The sequence below is a fragment of the Lotus japonicus genome, chromosome 6 (genome assembly GCF_012489685.1).
Source record: "Lotus japonicus ecotype B-129 chromosome 6, LjGifu_v1.2".
Lineage (NCBI taxonomy): Eukaryota > Viridiplantae > Streptophyta > Magnoliopsida > Fabales > Fabaceae > Lotus > Lotus japonicus.
This window is the reverse complement of record NC_080046.1, coordinates 43,343,989-43,362,627: the sequence shown is the minus strand read 5'-3', so window position 1 is coordinate 43,362,627 and position 18,639 is coordinate 43,343,989. Positions and strand designations below refer to the sequence as shown.

The 18,639-nt window shown below is 34.9% G+C and overlaps 1 protein-coding gene across 1 annotated transcript; it reads left to right on the top strand.

The window, feature by feature from the left end:
• Nucleotides 1–12,232: 12,232 nt before the first annotated feature.
• On the top strand, nt 12,233–18,372 carry LOC130724692 (aspartyl protease family protein At5g10770-like). The gene is made up of 3 exons (XM_057575976.1): nt 12,233–12,465; nt 15,575–16,012; nt 16,858–18,372. The coding sequence occupies exons 1-3, from the start codon at nt 12,297–12,299 to the stop codon at nt 17,688–17,690; spliced, it is 1,440 nt and encodes a 479-aa protein (XP_057431959.1). The 5' UTR covers nt 12,233–12,296; the 3' UTR covers nt 17,691–18,372.
• Nucleotides 18,373–18,639: the final 267 nt, after the last annotated feature.

Genomic DNA, 18,639 nt, shown 5'->3' with positions numbered 1-18,639 from the left:
CTGGTTGGTTGGTTTGCACTTTGCACTGTTCTTTAGTCTTTGATTTGTCACTTACCTCCTTTACAAGGTTAAGGAGTTGGTTGGAATCTGATTTCTCACTTTTCATTTGACATACTCATCAACCTACCCTTTATGGTTTGGCTTATTCTGTAACTATAAAGGTTTATATATTTTGAAAAAAAATGATGGATTTGGCCTTTGGGAAGTAAGTGTATAGGCTTTTTTACAACACTGATCAATTACAATGTGTGAAAAGGAAGAGATTATTGACATTTCTCCTTTTAGATGATGGTTTTGGCTGTACTGCAGACTAAATATCAACACCTTTAGTTGAATAAGTCATGTTCCTTTGTGATAAAAGGCTTTGGCTATAGACACTGATGAGTGGTGACCAACCTGCAAGACAAGAAACCTTGATAATTGATATGACCTGTGGACAACCATGTTCCAGACATGGTTATCTTGTACTATATGTTGTAAGGTTTTATTGGAAGAACCCTTATATGGGCCTACAAGGAATCTTCACATGGGTTTAGAGACGTGCAAGATAAGGGTCAAGTGATTGTTGACAAAAAATAAAAGACTAGTGATTGGAACAAATAAAATAACAGTTTTAAATTGAGGTGTGTTCTTGACCAATATAAAAATAAAATAAAAAACTAACAGAAGTGAGGTGTGCTCACCCTTAAATTAAGGAGGAATTAAATTAGTCCATTGCGCATTCAAGAATCAGGGACATGCATTGAAATGACTAGGGGCAAAGTCCTTGTATCTCCCAAATCCCACTCCCAACCCTATACCTGCTCTCCCTAAAAAAATAAAAAAATAAAAAAATAAAGGAAAATGATGCATGGACATACAAATGAATGTCATTTGTGTCATTCATTTGTGCGACACCCATAAGAAATTGTGGCAGTAAAAACTTGCCACAACTTAAATGTGTCGTTGTTTATGAATAGCGACTGAAATATAAACGGAATTAAATTCCTTTACCCAAAGAAAAGGGTTAATTTCACTAGACACTCTAAATTAATTATTTTTAGCTTGAGAAAATGTTCACACTTTTTCATTAAAATGTTTTTTTTTTTCCTTTTTCATAAATGTGAACCGGGAACTTTAAGTTCTAGAAACACTCAGGATTCATGAAACAATAATCAAGAGAACTAATTATTGGGGATGGGTTGCATACTTGCATTTTGCAATGACAGCAGCTTTCTTGTCTTGGACGATATGATGCTACAATTAATGCAGGCAAAGAAACTTTCAAACAAGATTCCTGTCACTTTCTACTCTCAATTTTATTTGTTGTGAGCTTCGATTCTTTCACACTTAATTTTATCTTCGATCTCATTTCCATCATATTTTGTTTATATCTCTATCTCTTCTCTTGTTATCTTTGAATTAGGTGGGAAGGTAATATTTCTCTTTTTTTTTTTGCTACATCGGAAGAAATAGTATTTCCCTTTTTGTGTCTAATCACTTTTTGTTGTGAATTGTGAGCTAAGTAATGCCAACTGTTGTCCAGACATTCATCATTATATGTAAACTATTTTATGATGCCGTCCTGTTAATGTATTAATACTACTCACAAAACAAGAGGATCACGCTTGTAATTAAGGTGTTACATTCATGTATTGTTGGTTCAGCACTATATTTATATTCCCAGCCCAAAACCAAAAACATATAAGGAATATGATATTGTGATCTTTAAACATCTGTAATTTGATTTAAACACGGTTCTTTTCCTTAGAGTGATCAATCAGCTTCAAATACTGGTAGCCAATAAACACAATGATTGTTATATATACCACATTTGTTTTGGACAATGATCATAAAATTGGATTCTTATTTTGTTTTCCTCCCCCTATGTTTAGCTTATTAAGTACATGAAGTCATTGCTGTAGCATGTGGAATTTTTACAGGTAGGAATTTTTCTTCAATCAAAAATCTTACACCCTCCGGTCACTATTATAAGTAAAAGTTAGTTTTGTAGGTTCAATCAATAAATGATGTATGTGATCATTTTAATGACTACATACATCATTTATTGAATTAATCTAAAATACTAATTTTTGCTTATAATAGTGATCGGAGGGTGTAGTGTTTATATTCAAATCAGGCATATCATCACGCCACAATCAAAGCTGTGCCGGTTCTCAGAAGCAATTTGTTGCTTTCATCTCATTCAAAGTCCAATCAAAGCTTGTTATGAGCATTTGATTCCTGATTAGTTTGAGCTATTAATTAGACATGAGTCCACACCAGCTTCTATTCAGATTTTGAGTCACAGCTGGCAATAGGGATGCAAAAATTGTTGTTATCAGGGTAATTAAGAAAACATGGCAATGGACCCATTAGAAAGGTAAATATCCAGCTTTCTTCCACTACTCCAACAAAGTGTTTTGTGTCCTACCCAACAAAATCACAATCATATTATTATAGGAAAAGTATTAAATATACATCCATGACAAACATAAACACCCAAAGTGAGAAAAGAAGAGTAACGAAGACAAGTAATAATAAGTATGATATATGATGTTATATGATACGAATAGAGAAATAAAAAGAAAAATGAGATGTATTTGGCAGGGCAGACCCAACACTAAATAAGGTTTATAATGAATTTTAAAGTGAGACTTTTTAAAAACTTTTCACGTAAAAATAATTTATAATTTATAATTTATTTTTCGAGTTTTTCATATGCAAAATCATTTATTAAATTACCATAATCAATTTGATTTAACATGTCTTTTTCAATTGATAATAAAGGTAGTCCATTTAATCTTTGTTGAGACATGGTTAATTTAAGATAAGATTTTATTATTTTAATTTTGGGAGCCTTTTTTACTTAGTATAAAAAAAAATTGGGGGTCTAAAACTCTTGTTTGGGTGTCTTTACCCTTGTTCGGTCTGATATTTGGGATCTCTATATTATTTAGATGTCTATGCATCATAACTGATTTGAAAAGAGATTCTGGCTAATTGGCACCAATTAACCAAAAAACCAGTAACTAACTGTGGTCCACAAGCCAGGAAGATTCCAAGCACAAGTCTGTGTGAATGGAAGGTTGTGAGGTCCACCAGCCCACCACCATCTCTGCCGATGGGTTCATCAGAAGGGCATGCTTTGCTAGTTGCTGGCCGGTCACATTTTTGAGTAGAAAATGACAACATGACCACCCAAGTTCCAAGAAACTTTTTAGGCTTCATGGGAACTTTGAAGATTAGTTACAACTTGAAACAAAATTAATGGCTGTCTCTTAGTTATTATTCTCTTTTGATATACTGAATTTGGACAAATTGGATGTCTCTACTCTCTATACATTAGTATAAAAATGTAGAGCTATTTTTATTTATTTATTAATTATTTTTTATTTTATTTTATTTGGACCCGCCCACCTATATATGGGCTAAAACTTTCAACCCACCCCGTCTTAGTAACCAGTAAGTTTTTGATATGTTAAGTCATGCCGTCCTATAAGAATTATTATGATTCTGAACTTATTTTTAATAAACTAAAAATTGTAATCAACCATTGAATTTTAAAAAGGGTGCTCGATCGTTCCTCTTTCTAAATCTGAATACTCACACAAAATGAAACTTCATGTACACATACTGACATACATATCATAAAATTCATTTACACTTATTTATAATCTTATTAATGTGATATTATCCAAAAACTTGAGTGGCTATAGATTGCAGGGGTTGATAGAATCAGGGGTGTCGAGTGAGATATCTCTTTCATTGATTAGAATTTTCTCCTTTTCATTATTAGGTATAACTAAAATCTTTTTGTTGAGTGTGTCTTTGCAACGAGATTCCTAGAAACAGTTTATATACTATTATTTTTTTTTCTTCAATGTCAGTATTAAATAATTTTAATGTTAGAAGTATTTGTTGGGAAATGTAAACTTCATTAGTGTAATTTCAGAGCTCGAAAAACAGTGGCGGACGCACATCAATATGAGGGGAGGGGGTTCAGATGGGGGTTCATCTGAACCCCTTGAACAATTTTTTTTTGCACTTATACTCCTCCTGTATAATATTTTTTTTGAACCCCTGAAAATTTTAAATTACACTAGTAGATCAAGTTTTGCACCTATTTGCACCAAAGACTTACACTCACTTACTCCTCTCACTCTCTCTCTCTCTCTCTCAAATACGCGCACTTAGCCGCTCACCCTCTTTCATTTATAGGCAACCAGTAACATAAACAGAATGAAGAAGCATAAATTCAGTATAGCAAAATAGAAGTTCAATTGCAGTCCGTAGAAGTCTAAGAAATAACTATTGAATGTCAAAAGTGATACTAAAATGATATATATTAATTAATAAACCATACATACATATGCATGTGTATATATACATAAATATTTGCAGATACAATTTTTCAAGTGACAGATACTTTTGCCTCTGTTTTTACTTATTTGACTGCTAGTTTTATGTAAGATCGCTAGTGTTAGTGTAAGTTGTTCAACGATTTCAGAATATGAAATCACGTAGAGGACAAGTATGACTTGTATAATTTCAGATGTATAAACATATTAGAGTTGTTTTTAATTATATTTTTACCGATGTGTTAATTTGAAAAATTTAAACCCCTGCCTCCGGGTCTTGAATTCGCCACTGTCAAAAGATTAGTCTCATGACTGCCCACTGTGGAGATACCTAGAGAAACCAAAATAATAATAATTTTGTACGTCTTTAATATACTAAATATTTTCATTTTCGTTACTAATACTTTTAACTTTGTTTCCAATACAACATCTTTACTTCCGCATCGGTTTTTCTAATTTCACTCTTCAACTGGACCTCAATCTCGATTCAAATAGCGGACATAACTACATATAGATAATAGATCCATTGTGAAAGAAGAGGGGAGATTTTAGTTATTGACTTTGTTAAAGCCTAAAGGTTCTTTAAAGTGGGTAAGTGGAAGACTAAGAATTAATCAAATAATATGCTTTCCAAATTTTTAACAATAATTAATAATTTGAAGAAATCAAAGACCGGCCCTTTTTTTTTTTAAATGATCAAAGACCTAACTTGGCGGCTATGATTTTGTGAATATTTCTCCATTAATTCTTGTGGAGGTAGATAGATAAGAGGACTAGCTCACAAATGCAGCACTTAGATTCAGGATATAGTGCATTCTTCGTAGGACAAGTCATCTAGAATTCTATATTAGAAACCGATAGTTAAAAAAATGGACAACAAATACCCTACATATGAATTTTATAATTCGTACTTCTATTGTCATGTATTACTTTCAATAATAGATCACTAACCCATTTTATAAGATTATTTCTATTGAACTATGTCATTTCGTATTTATTCGCAGGCGGCGTATATCAGGAGATGGTGCATTGAATGGTTTTAAGGGTTAAAATTTTGGCTTAAATAAGTTTTTGGTCCCTAACCTTTACAAAATGTTTGGTTTTCGTCCCTCGCCGGAGTAAAGGTAGGTTTTAGCCCCTAACCTTTGCCAAAATGTTTGGTTTTGGTCCCTCCGGAGATCTGGGTCAACGCTGGAGCTCCGGTGGCCCACGTGACTTGGGTTAATGAGCTGACGTGGAATTTGTTTTTTTTCATTTCCATTTAAATTAATAAAAAAAACATAATTAATTAAGTAAATAAATAAAATTAATTCAGTAAATAAAAAAAACCCTAATCTAGTAATCTCATCAGCTTCACACGACCTTCATCCTCACATCAACATCTTCTCACCCTTCTCAGTTCTCACATCTACATCTTCACTGGCTTCGTCATCACAAACCTAAATTTAATCCAAATCTTCACTGGCTTCCTCCTTCATCTTTTCATTCTGATCCAGATCTGTGTCTCTCACAACTTTAGGAATGTACCTGGGTGCTCCGTTGGACATGCTTTTGCTTCCGATTTTCTAGGTTTTTGGTGAAGCTCGATGACCATGATGGTGGAACAAGGTGGCTTTAGTGAGAAAGGTGGTGACTTTCTAGCGGAGGAGGCGTGTATTTTTCAGGGGAGGCTTCCCTCTTTTTCTTTCTCCATAACCCAAAAATTTCTGGTTTATGTCCTTAAGTTAATTTATTCGAGCAACTCTGTTTTGCTCTGTTCCTTGTCCTGTTCTTTGTTCTTTTTTCACTTTTCTGGGTTTGCGATTATGGGTTCTATGTGAGAAGAACAAAACGAAAACCTCTTTAATGTCACTTTTCTGGGTTTGTGTTTTGGAGTGAAATTGAAGAGGGTTAGATCTGATTGAAACGGTTCGTGAGTTGATTTTTTCCTCTTTCATTGTCGGTGGAATTTGTTTCTACTTTCTACTCTTTTTCTCCCCCTTTATTTTCTGGTGTGAAAACAGAAAAGCAAATAGTTCTATGTGATGAACAACTGTGAATTTTTCCAATCGTTCATGTTGAGATCTTTTGTTTTTTCATATGGGGTTTACTGTTTCAGCTGCCACCATTCGTTGCTTTGTCATGTGATTTTCAAAGTTTGATGCTTTTCGATTTCTCGTAATTGCCCTTTAAGTTTCCTAGTCGTTTCTTCTACTGGAGCATTGTTTTTAGTTTTTTTTTTGTGCTTGCTGTGGTACCTTGAGTCAATTCAAGGCGTGGTACCCAAAATGAGTTAAATGAGTAGTAAAAACTTATATATCCGTTGAAAGTTTGATTTTATTATATTATAGTAATGTAGTATTCCATTGTTAGAGACGTAAAATTTCTTTGTTGTGTTTTGTTAACTTTTGTTCTTCCGTCAAATATGGTCAATTGACGCGCATCGTCACCACCTTCGTTCGTCTTCACTACTCATCTATTTTTCATTAAAAAATAAATTTTATTGAATGAAGTTAATTGAAAAGTAAAATAAAATTTGAAAATGTAAAATTTACGTTGAAAAACATAGTAATAATCTATTAAATAACATAATGTGGGTATCACACCCAAAAAAAATTATGGGTACCATAGAATTTTCCTTTTTTCACTTTGCTCTTCAGTGTTCTGGTTCTAAAGCAATTCTTTACAAGGCTTGTTGAATGGCCTGAGCCTGACCTTTTTAACTAAATAGGCTTTTCAAAAAGCCTAAGCCTTGCCTATTTACCATTTTGGTCTGGCCTGGCCTGGGCCTGTGGTAGGCTAGGCCATAGGCCCCTACGAACGGCCTGGCCTATTCCCACCCCTATTGCAGAAGGATTAGAGTTAAAATATTTAGGACTAAAGATTTGATTAGGGATTAAAATTAAATAAATTAAGCTTTTCTTTAGAATTTTAAACAATTTTTTTTAATTAATTAGGTTTTTTTAACTTAAAAGAAAAACAAATTCCACATCAGCTCATTAATCCCACGTGGCAATGTCACATGGGCCACCGGAGCTCCGGCGTTGACCCAGATCTCCGGAGGGACCAAAACCAAATATATTGGCAAAGGTTAGGGACTAAAACCCACCTTTGCTCCGGCGAGGGACGAAAACCAAGCATTTTGTAAAGGTTAGGGACCAAAAACTTATTTAAGCCTAAAATTTTGGAGGACTTTTATTTCCCTTCTAAACTAGCATGTATACGATTATCATTCTAATGCTGATTATTTTATATTTAAATTTATGCTATGTTTTACATGTCATTCCAGCTAGTTTAAAGCTTATTGACTAGCTTAAAAACTCTTTAAAAGTGTTTAGTAAATGAGTTTATTTCAGTAAAAGTTTTTTTAATAAGCTACCCGAGGTAACTTACAGCATAAAGCTTATTGTATTTATTATCATTTTTATCCTTATCGTTTTAATGAAATTCTACCATTACCCTTTCTATATTTATAAAAAAACTAAACTGTAATTATTTTTATTTTGAAATAATTATTATTCAATTGTTAATATAAAATTATAAAAAAATATTTTGTTGATTTAGACAAATATAAACTTACTTTATGAATTAATTTTTTTTCCTGCTATTTAAATTAATAAAAATGTAAAAACGAAAATAAACTAAAAATTAATATTATATTTCTTAGATGATAAATAATTTAAACTGAAGTAAAGTATTTAAAGTGATAATTATTTTAATATCATATATGCATTGATGTGTAAATAAAGTAATGTTGAATGCAAAAAAGATTATACAAGTATGACATTTTATGTCATTTTATAGTTTCAGGTTGTTTAATAGCTAGTTTTACCAAACACTTTTTTACAATCATGTAGTTTTTCAACTATCAGCTTTTAGCTTCCACCTAGCTTATAAGCTTTCACATTCCAGCTAGCTTATAAGCTTTCAGCTTCCAGCTAGCTTATAAGCTTTTAGCTTTCAGATAGCTTATCAGCTAGGCATGTCAAACATAGCCTTAGTTACAATTAAAGCTCTACACCTCTCACCCAGGTGTATTATAGCACTAAAATGACTTTAGTCCTTAATTTGATTGAAAAAATTTAAGGAATTGATTACAAATAATTTTAATGTCATTATCTTTAAAAATCAAGGACTAAAAATATATTTAAACATATTTTAACCAGATCTGAACCTATCGAGCTGACCTGAACGGGTCAGGTCAATCCTGAACTAGTTGGATCGACCTAAACAGGCTGGGGCAACCTAGGCATACCTTAACCCTAAAATCAATCATAACCCCTTCTTCCTAAACCCTTAAGTCGAAACCTGACCTACACCCTAAAATATCCCTAAACCCGACCTAAATGTGTGAGGCCAACCTGAACAAGTTGTGCCAACCCTTAACTATGCGGGTCAGCCTAAAACCTAAAATCAACATAAGCCTTAATTCATACACCAAACTTGAATGGGTCGGGCTGGACCTACCGAACCTGACCTGAACCAGTCAGGTCGACTTGAATAGATCAGATCCACCTAAAAACTAAAAATCCACCATAAACCCTTAACCCTAAACTTGACCTGAACGACTCGACGCCGGCCCGATGTAGACTTGACCCGCCAGACTCGGCGTCGACACATATTTTACCTTAAAGTTGACTATAAACCCTAAAACTCAAACTTGGCCTAGCTACACCATAAAGTCAACCATAAACCCTAAATCTAAACCGCCTGAAATGATGCCAACCTACTCCACCCGACTAACCAAATGTTGACTAGACTGACCTGACCCTCCAGACATGCCTTGAACCGTAAAATCATCTCTAAACCCTAAAATCGACCCTACACCTGATTTGAACTCTAGAGTCGACCTCAAACTTCAATCCCTAAATTTGACCCGCATGAACTTGTGACAACCTGCCAAACCCAATGCCAACCCGACGCCGATCAGACTGACTAGACGATGGCACGATGTCGACCCGCTCAAAACCCTAAACTCTACCTGAACCCTAAAACTAACACTCAACCCTAAATCAGACCCACCCGTTTTTTTGTCTTACTCGACGATGACACGCCTAAATTGGCGCCGACCGTCTTGACTCAGCACCCACATGAGTGAACCTTCACGCCGACTCACCTTCATCCCCTGTACCCTAAAATAACCATAAGCCCAACCTGGACTCTAAAATTGGCTATAAACCCTATATCTGACCCACATATTTTTCCTACTAACTCGACGCATACCTGCTCGACTCGACGCACCTGACTCGACAATGACCCGTTAAGGTTGACATGATCCGTTCAAGTCAAATCAACTCATTTAGTTCAGCTCGATCGATTAAGGACAGCCTACCCGAGTCTGCTCGACATGGCTCATTTTCATCGGTATGATCCATCTAGGTCGAATTTAGTGTTTAGGGTTAAGAGCTTATGGTTTATGGTTTAGGTCAACTGTTACATTTGGGTGGTCCGACTTGGGTATGGTCCACCTGAACGGGATCGAGTCGACTTGGACAATTCAAGTAAGTCTGACTCCTCTAGGTCGGCCCATCACGTTCGAGCTGGCTCAATTGGTTCAGGTTCGATTTGGGGTTTTGCATTTAGGGATTCAGGTTTATGGTTGAGTTTAGTGTTCTACTCGACTCGACCTATTCCAGTCCACCTAACTAATTCAGGTCGACTTGGCCCGACCTGTTCAGGTCATCCCAATTGGTTTTGGTCAGTCGAGCTGATTTAGGTCGACCATGACTGTTTATGTCGATCCAGCTTGTTCAAGTCAAGTCTTATATTATGATTATTGTAATAATAATTAATTTTTAAAAGGTAAATTTATTTTATATGTTATAAACGTTTTCATTACTTTAAAATAAATATTAGATTAAGGAAATTCAATTACATTATCAAAAAAAGATATTTATAATAGAAGAAATTCCAATAGTTTTACTCAAGGGAATTTGAATATTTAGGGAAATTTTTGAATTCCTTGAATTTTTAAATTGTCTTATCCCATCACACATTTATGCTATGTTTGGATACATATTTAAAAATAATAGGAAGAAATATAAGAGGAAATAATATAAACAGAAAATGAAATGATATTTGAGTTGTTTGGATTGTTGGAAAAAGATGAGAGAAGGGAAGGAAAATGGAGAATAAGGATTATATAATTAGTAAATTTCAATTTATAAATAAATTAATAAAACAAAAAAGTTAATTTTTCTTCTCTCCATTTTCATGTCTCGAGGGCCGGCCCAAAGGTAAAGTCACCAAAACAACCGCTTTAGGCTTCCAAATTTTTATTTTTTATCAAGTAAAAAAAAGCCCCAAATTTTATTTTACTAAGTAAAAAAAAAAAGGCCTCAAAAAACCAAGCTTAAGACAAAAAGACCCAAAAAAAATACCTAATTTTGAAGTTGCTTTAAACTTCATTTAGTGTTGGGCCGACCCTGCATGTCTCTCACAAACAACTCAAGATTCAATTTTCCACTCATTTCCATAGTTACCAACTTTCTTTCTTGCTAAAAGACTACCAACAAACAGAGCATTAAAGAGAGCGATGCCGGTGTGGAATGTAAGTGTAGGTTTCATTCGTTTTAGGCTTAATTCCACTTTGGGCCCCTGATGTTTCAGAAATGAGCTATCGGGGCCCCCCGTGTTTAAACGTAGCGGTCAGGCACCCCAACGTTTCAAAAACGTGCGATCCAACCCCTTCTGTTAAGCTCCGTTAGTTGACCAAACGGAGGCCCTTTCATTAATTGACGTGGATTTTCTCTAACCGCAGCTTTGTCTTCCTCTGATGACCATCAATGGTGAACAACACTGGCACAATTCAAGGCAAGGACTTAGGAGAGATGAACAAGACTAAAATTAGGGTTTGAAAAGGGGAAATCAGAAATTGGAAGAAAGGTTGATTCCTTACCATGAATTGATCATCAATTCGAACAGAGAAGAGAAAGAGCTATCCAACGCAGGTTCTAGCCGGAGAAGACGGTGGTTGGCGGCGGCGGCTGGCGGTGGAGGGCGGCGGAACGACAAATTTCTTGGGGGGTTTTGTTGCGGACAGTGAGAGGAGTACGGTGGTGGTGGTGGTTTCTCCAACAGCTAAGCGGTTTGCTGGAGATCGGGATTTGAAGGTGGGTGAAATTAGGGTTTGGTTTCTCCTCTATTTCTCTGTTGTTTCTCATCATGTTGGTGATGATGATGCTCGCGGGACTGAAGGAGGTGGCGGCGTCATCGTGGCTGCTGGCGGTGGTGGCTAGCTTGGGTGATGCCAGGGTGGTTTGCACATGGAAGGAGAAGAAGAGAAAGATCAGGACAGGAACGGTGGTGATGGTGTAGCCTCTGGAAGGAGAGTGACCAGGCGGTGGTGGTTGTCATCAGGAGGAGAAGAAGGTGTTGGTAGTGCTGCAACCTTAGGGAAAATAATCAGAAGAAGAAGAAAATGGGTCTTGGAGAGGAAGAGAGAAAGAGTCGAGAGGTTGAGGGAGAGCATGAGTGAGTGAACGCGTGAGGGAGAGAGAGAGAGAAGAGAGTGAGAGAAAATCCACGTCAATTAATGAAAGGGTCTCCGTTTGGTCAACTAACGGAGCTTAACAGAAGGGGCTGGATCGCACGTTTTTGAAACGTTGGGGTGCCTGACCGCTACGTTTAAACACGGGGGGCCCCGATAGCTCATTTCTGAAACATCAGGGGCCCAAAGTGGAATTAAGCCTTCGTTTTATCATGAAATGAGAAAATTACTGTTGTAGGTTGTTTTTTATTCAACTTGGTCAATTTTTGTCTATGTATAATTTGCTAAGCAATAGTAGCGCTGTGTTGACAGAAGAACCAAGCTCAATGAAATAGTATTGATTATTTGTCATATAGTGGGTGACGCGTGTAAGGATTGATAATCTATCAATGGGAATTGGCCTATAAAGCCCAAGCACACTGACACCAGTAAGTGTGTTGCATAGCCTATTGTCAGAACAGAAAATTGGCATAGGAGGCTCATTCCAAATGACTTCTAATTTCCTCTTATCTTCTCTTGCTCTTCTCTTTTTCTTCTTTTCCTTAGAGAAGAGCTTTGCCATTCAAGCGACAAGGGAGGACACAGAAAGAAACCATGAGCATCTTGTTCACCTTAGCTCCCTCTTACCATCATCTTCTTGCAGCTCTTCATCCGAAGGTAATTAACTCAATTTCTCTACCCTCTTCCCAATTAATGAAATTAAGCTTCATAGGAGTAATTTTACATGCATGCTACTTTATATACAGTGCACACAACTTCTTACATTTACATTTGGGGTATTTAGAACATAAAACATTCTCTATATATAGCTATTCTGAATTTTAATGTCTTCATGAAAATCATATACCTGCATGATTGAGAAAGATAGGAAATGAGCATTGAACAAAGACAATCAATAATAAGTTTTTTGGTTTTGCACATTTCCCTCAATTAGAATTGAGTACAACCTACCAGCAAATTCTAGTACAATTGGTAAATAATTAAATTTCTTAAGTATCAAATCCAGAGTTTGATTTTTAAATATGAAGAAATATTTGTTAAAAATGCTTATTCACATAATCACATCTTATAACTAACGATTGTGAGGAGAATCAAGTATAACCTAAAAAAACTAGTACTATTAGTGAGTGGCTTATAGTTTACGCGAAGCTTTAATTTACCGCGTGTTGCCCGAGTGATTCATATGATTGCTACGAAAAATATTCACATGGAACCCACCACCACATATCAAAGATAGGAAAAGGATAAAGGAAGACAGGCCATGCCGGCTACCACTCACATATTTCTTAAATAATTATTTAATAATAACAATAATGATAACAATATATTTCAATTGTTTTTTATATTAGTCCTAGCTCTACGTAGCATGTAAATGAATGGTCAAAAATATATTTAAACAAACCAATTCTGATTGTTTATAATTGTAATGACCAATATTAATTACCCTGGTATCCCTCATTTAGTTGCATCAACATTTTTAGGTTGTACACTAAAATAAAAGTCTTCATTTATTGATGGATTTTAATTGTACAATAACCTTGCTCTTGTGTTTTTTTACATCAAAATCGGATCAAATCAATTTTATTATGTATTTGACAATGTTATGTAAAACAAAGTTCTTCTCTTCTTCCTCATGGATAATTTTTTTGGTCACGGGGTCACTTAGACCGTGAATAACTTTGGCTTATATGACCATAAATGTCATGGCTCACGGGTCAGTGATCATGGTTAAACTGCTTATCTAGTTTTGCTGTGACTATGACTCTATGAGAGACTCAGCTCGTTGAATATTTGTGTACGTTTAATTAATCTTTTTTTAGAAATCAATACTGTTCGACTAATTGACATTTTGTCGTTGTTTTACTACTACTGCTAGTAGTCTTTCCAAAAACAAAAAACAATTACTAAGCACCCAAAATCCACTACAAGTTAAAAACCTAAAAACAATTGGCTAATTTTTCACTTGTAAGTAAAACGTTACCCTCACATCTCTTCTTCCAAACTTTTAAGGTTTTAAAACTGCTGAAGAAATTGACAAATTTTAGCAAAAAAATCTTGAGATGAAAAGTGGTGTCCTAACTTGACAAGTTTGTCCATGTGCAATGGACGTAAAGATACAAAATAAAACCTAAAAGTTTGGTCAATTATTTAATATGGTGGAGATATATAACTATTTTATTGGTGTTTGATCTTTGCTTCTTATATATAATTTGTTTTAATAAGCAAAAAAAAAAAATTGAAGTGAAGCACAATGGATAATTCAACCCAATACAAAGAAAAAGAAGAATAGCAACATGGAAAATTACAACTCAAATTTACATAAACACAACCCCCTTTGAAACAAGACTTTATAAAAATGCCTCATTAAAACCTTATTAGGAAAAATCCTTGAGAAAAAAGAGTCTTTTTTTTTATAAGTAATGATATATATTGAAAAGAAGTACAAAGGATACTCCAACCCAATATAATAGAGAATAATAAAAAATAAATCTATATAGTGAAGAAAAAATAGAGATGATTTATAAAGCCTAAAGTCCCAACACCAAATAATTCAACAACCGGCCACTAGCTTCTTATATACAATTACTTCTCTTATTTGAATCTAATTTAAATTAAAAATCTATACTATATATAACAAAGTACAGATTGAGTACGCATAGAAAAGTTAATGTAGTATATCATATGAGGGATCAAGCTCCAAATATGAGAACATTGTATAGCCTGAAAAAGAATTAGGTAATATGTAGCTGTCTGATAATAGTGCACAAGATATCGGTGCTCGTGATTGATTAAAGAAATAATATTTGAGTCTTCATATGATATTTTATTTTTTTGTACCTAACTAATAATTGAACACAATTCTTGGGGGATATAAACATCACCCACTAATTGACACAGTGCTCGTTAACCAATTCATGATAAGATTTTGTCTAAGATATCCATACGGGTTCATTGATTTAATTATACACTATCTAATTTTAATTATTTGATAGTTTCCTATTGTTTTCAAGTTCTACTTTTAGAATTAACCCCCAAAAATGAGAGGGGGTTGTGCCAATTTTTAGGTATATCTAAATTTTTTTATTTTTTATTTTTCAAATATTTTGAGAAATATATTGGAGATATAAAGAATTTGAAAAAAATATATAATTTAATAAAATTTAAATTATTTACTAGAATGTTGTAAAAAAAATGAAAATTTAGGATTATTATTATTATTATTATTATCGGTAAACTATTTAATATTTTGGTTTTTTTTTTGTACAAAGGAAATAAAATATTTTGTCTTTTGAGTAAAAATGTTCAAAATGATTTTTTCTCCCATTCACCAAAAAAATGTTCAAAATGATTTAACTTATTCAATTTCTGAAAAAAATTTCTGAATATTTGAGATTTTGGGAAAAGTAAAAATAATGGATTGAAAATTTTGTAATAATTTTGAAAAATTGAAAAACTGAATTTTTTTTTGAAAAAAAAACTGAATTTACTAAAATAAAAAATTGTTAAGAACTAAAATCACACTTATTAATTAGTCATAGTAATTTCAAAAAAATTAGTCATAGTAAATGGACAAATAACTTTTTTTTAATCAACATATACATATCCTTTATTTGAATAATATATCTAACTCATGAGTTACTTTTGAATTTAATACACATGTCATTCTCCAAATTTACATGCAACATTAACTTGAAGTTAATCTTATTATTCACTTCAAACATGATGAAGCATAAATGATTTGACACCACTGAATCTAATTCTTCAGGTCCGAAAAGAAAAGCATCATTAGAAGTGGTACACAAACACGGACCATGCTCCCAAGTGAAAGTAGATGTTCCTACACACAGTGATATTCTGAGCCAAGATAAAAAAAGGGTGAATTACATTCACTCCAAGCTCTCCACGAATTACAATAGTGCGAAGGAATCATATTCTGGCCAATCTGGCGGTGCTACACTACCAGTAAAGTCTGGTAGCCTAATTGGGTCAGGGAACTACTTTGTGGTGGTTGGTCTTGGCACACCAAAAAGCGACTTGTCACTGGTCTTTGACACTGGTAGTGATCTCACTTGGACTCAGTGTCAACCTTGTGCTCGTTCTTGCTACAAGCAGCAAGATCCAATTTTTGACCCTAAAAGATCTACTTCATATTACAATATCACATGTACCTCTTCAGACTGCACTCAACTCACCTCTGCTACAGGTAAAATTAAAGTGATTATAAGTGTACATACACATTTCAACATACATCCAATAATCATATGGTTTAGTGGTGGTTCTATATATATGTTGATTGGATTTCATGGAAATATGTATATACAACTAACATTTTCCTAAAATTAAGACTCTTTAAATTTAGATCACCAATGTACTTATTAGTAACTATTTTTTTTTCATAGTTCTTTAATTCAATGGCACTTTCTCAGCAAGCTTTAAAGTAATTTCTTTTTCAACCAGCTAGAAATAAATTAATCCAATGGGTTTTTATTTAAGTTGATAAAAAGTAAGGAGTTTGAAATTAAATTAAAAGACAAGTGTCAAAAATGTAAACGAAGTATTTATTTCTTATCATATTTTAGTAGACCCACTTAAGAAAATAAAAACTTTTTCCTTTGCTAATTAGTCAACTTGATTATATGATCAATAAGTCATTACTATTTCCAACAACAACTTAGCTTAATGACTTTGGTCATTACGCGTATGTTCCTATTTTCAGATGTCAATTATCAATACCATATGATTATGACCAAAGAAAAGAACCACAACAAGGTTCTCCACCTTATAAAAAACTTTATCTCTTTTATATTCTATGCATAATTAAATTTGAATTGTCATGATCAAAACTACTCATACATTTAATTCTCATGAAAGCCCATCAATTTTTCCCTTTTCATTAGTTAAAAACATCATTTTTTTTTAAAGGCAAACATCATTCATTTGGGATTTCATTTAAACAACTTAAATCAAAATATGGAAATTATCATTAAGTCAATGGATGTTTGCCTTTAAATTTTCTCATGTTCTTAACTTGTAATTAAATTTATTCAGGAAATGACCCGGCATGTGCCACAATCACAAAGGCATGCGTGTACGGCATCCAATACGGCGACTCCTCCTTCTCCGTCGGCTTCTTCAGCCGTGAGCGCCTGACGGTGACGCCCACCGACGTCGTCGACAACTTCCTATTCGGCTGCGGCCAAAACAACCAGGGCCTCTTCAACGGCGCCGCCGGCCTATTAGGCCTCGGCCGCCACCCCATCTCCTTCGTCCAACAAACCTCCCAAAAATACCAAAAGAAATTCTCATACTGCCTCCCCTCCACCACCAGCGCCGTCGGCCACCTCTCCTTCGGTTCCGCCGCCGTAGCCTCCCGCTACGTGAAGTACACCCCCTTCTCCACCATCTCCCGCGGCGCCTCCTTCTACGGCCTTGACATCACCGGCATAAGCGTCGCCGGCGTAAACCTCGCCATCTCCTCCTCCACGTTCTCCTCCGGCGGCGCCATCATCGACTCCGGCACCGTCATCACGCGGCTTCCGCCGACGGCGTATGCGGTCCTCAGGGATGCTTTCCGGAAGGGCATGGCGAAGTACCCGGCGGCCGACGCGCTGTCGATCCTCGACACGTGCTATGACCTCAGCGGGTACGAGGTGGTGTCGATTCCGAAGGTGAACTTCGTGTTTGGCGGCGACGTGAAGGTGGAGCTCGCGGCGGCGGGGACGCTGTATGTGGCGAGTTTGAAGCAGGTGTGTTTGGCGTTTGCTCCAAATGGGGATGACAGTGACGTCACCATCTTTGGGAATGTGCAGCAGAAAACCATTGAGGTTGTGTATGATGTTGGTGGTGGAAAGCTTGGGTTTGGTGTTGGTGGCTGCAAGTAAAGTGAGTTTGATCTATGACCAATTCTTGGTTGAGCACAATCACTATTATTAACAAGAGTGAAGTTCAATTTCGTCCCATAAAAGTTTTAAGTGTCGGATAAATTAGTCGCTGCAAGAATGAAAAACGCATCGTGACATTGGATAGAAATAAAGATCGCTATCGGAGATCACGTGAGTATTTCTTTCTTTTAGGGGCTAACTTACTTAACACTCTCACTTGGGATGAAATTAGACACTCGATTAAATGACCAAAATTGGCAATTTATGTTTTCAAATGCTTTTAATGGTAATTTGTGTTTATAGTCATTGTGCTCATGTGAGAATTTCTCATGATCAAGGGTCATGCTTTGGGCTGGTTAAGAAGAAAGAAATCTTAATTGGCTCTGGCATTTGTTAACTACTATCATTATCATGGCAAATGAGATGTAATCATATGTGGTAATTAAAGAAAAAGAAGGGAGAAAAAAAATGCTGGGAAAATTTCTGTTATGTCGAGTGGTTGAAGAAGATTTCATGGGCAATGGTGCCAAATATAACATACATTTAGCTATAATGACACAAAGGTGACCACTGTGATTGCAGGCAATTGTTCATAGATATATGTCTAATGGGAAGCAAATTAAATGTAAAGTTGTCCTTGTTATTAAAGGTTTGTTGAATAAACCAATGCTCTTTTGTTTTAGATTATCTTATTAATTTTTTAGTTTCATTATGATATAATGTTGATTTAACGGTTTTTTTTTTTAACACAAGGTTTGTTGAATAAACCAATGCTCTTTTGTTTTGGATTATCTTATTAATTTCTTAGTTTCATTATGATATAATGTTGATTTGAAGGAAAGATGGGCCTAGCTCATTGCTGATTCATGGTATAATGTTTTAATGTTTTTCTTAGGACAAAATTAGTCTCTATGTGGTTAGTTTGTTCCATTTTAATTTCTCGCTGGAA

Coding starts and splice junctions, on each gene's coding strand:
- LOC130724692 (XM_057575976.1), top strand. CDS start 12,297: ATGACTTCTAATTTCCTCTTATCTTCTCTTGCTCTTCTCTTTTTCTTC. Junction 12,466..15,574: donor TTGCAGCTCTTCATCCGAAG/GTAATTAACTCA, acceptor CTAATTCTTCAG/GTCCGAAAAGAAAAGCATCA. Junction 16,013..16,857: donor TCAACTCACCTCTGCTACAG/GTAAAATTAAAG, acceptor AAATTTATTCAG/GAAATGACCCGGCATGTGCC.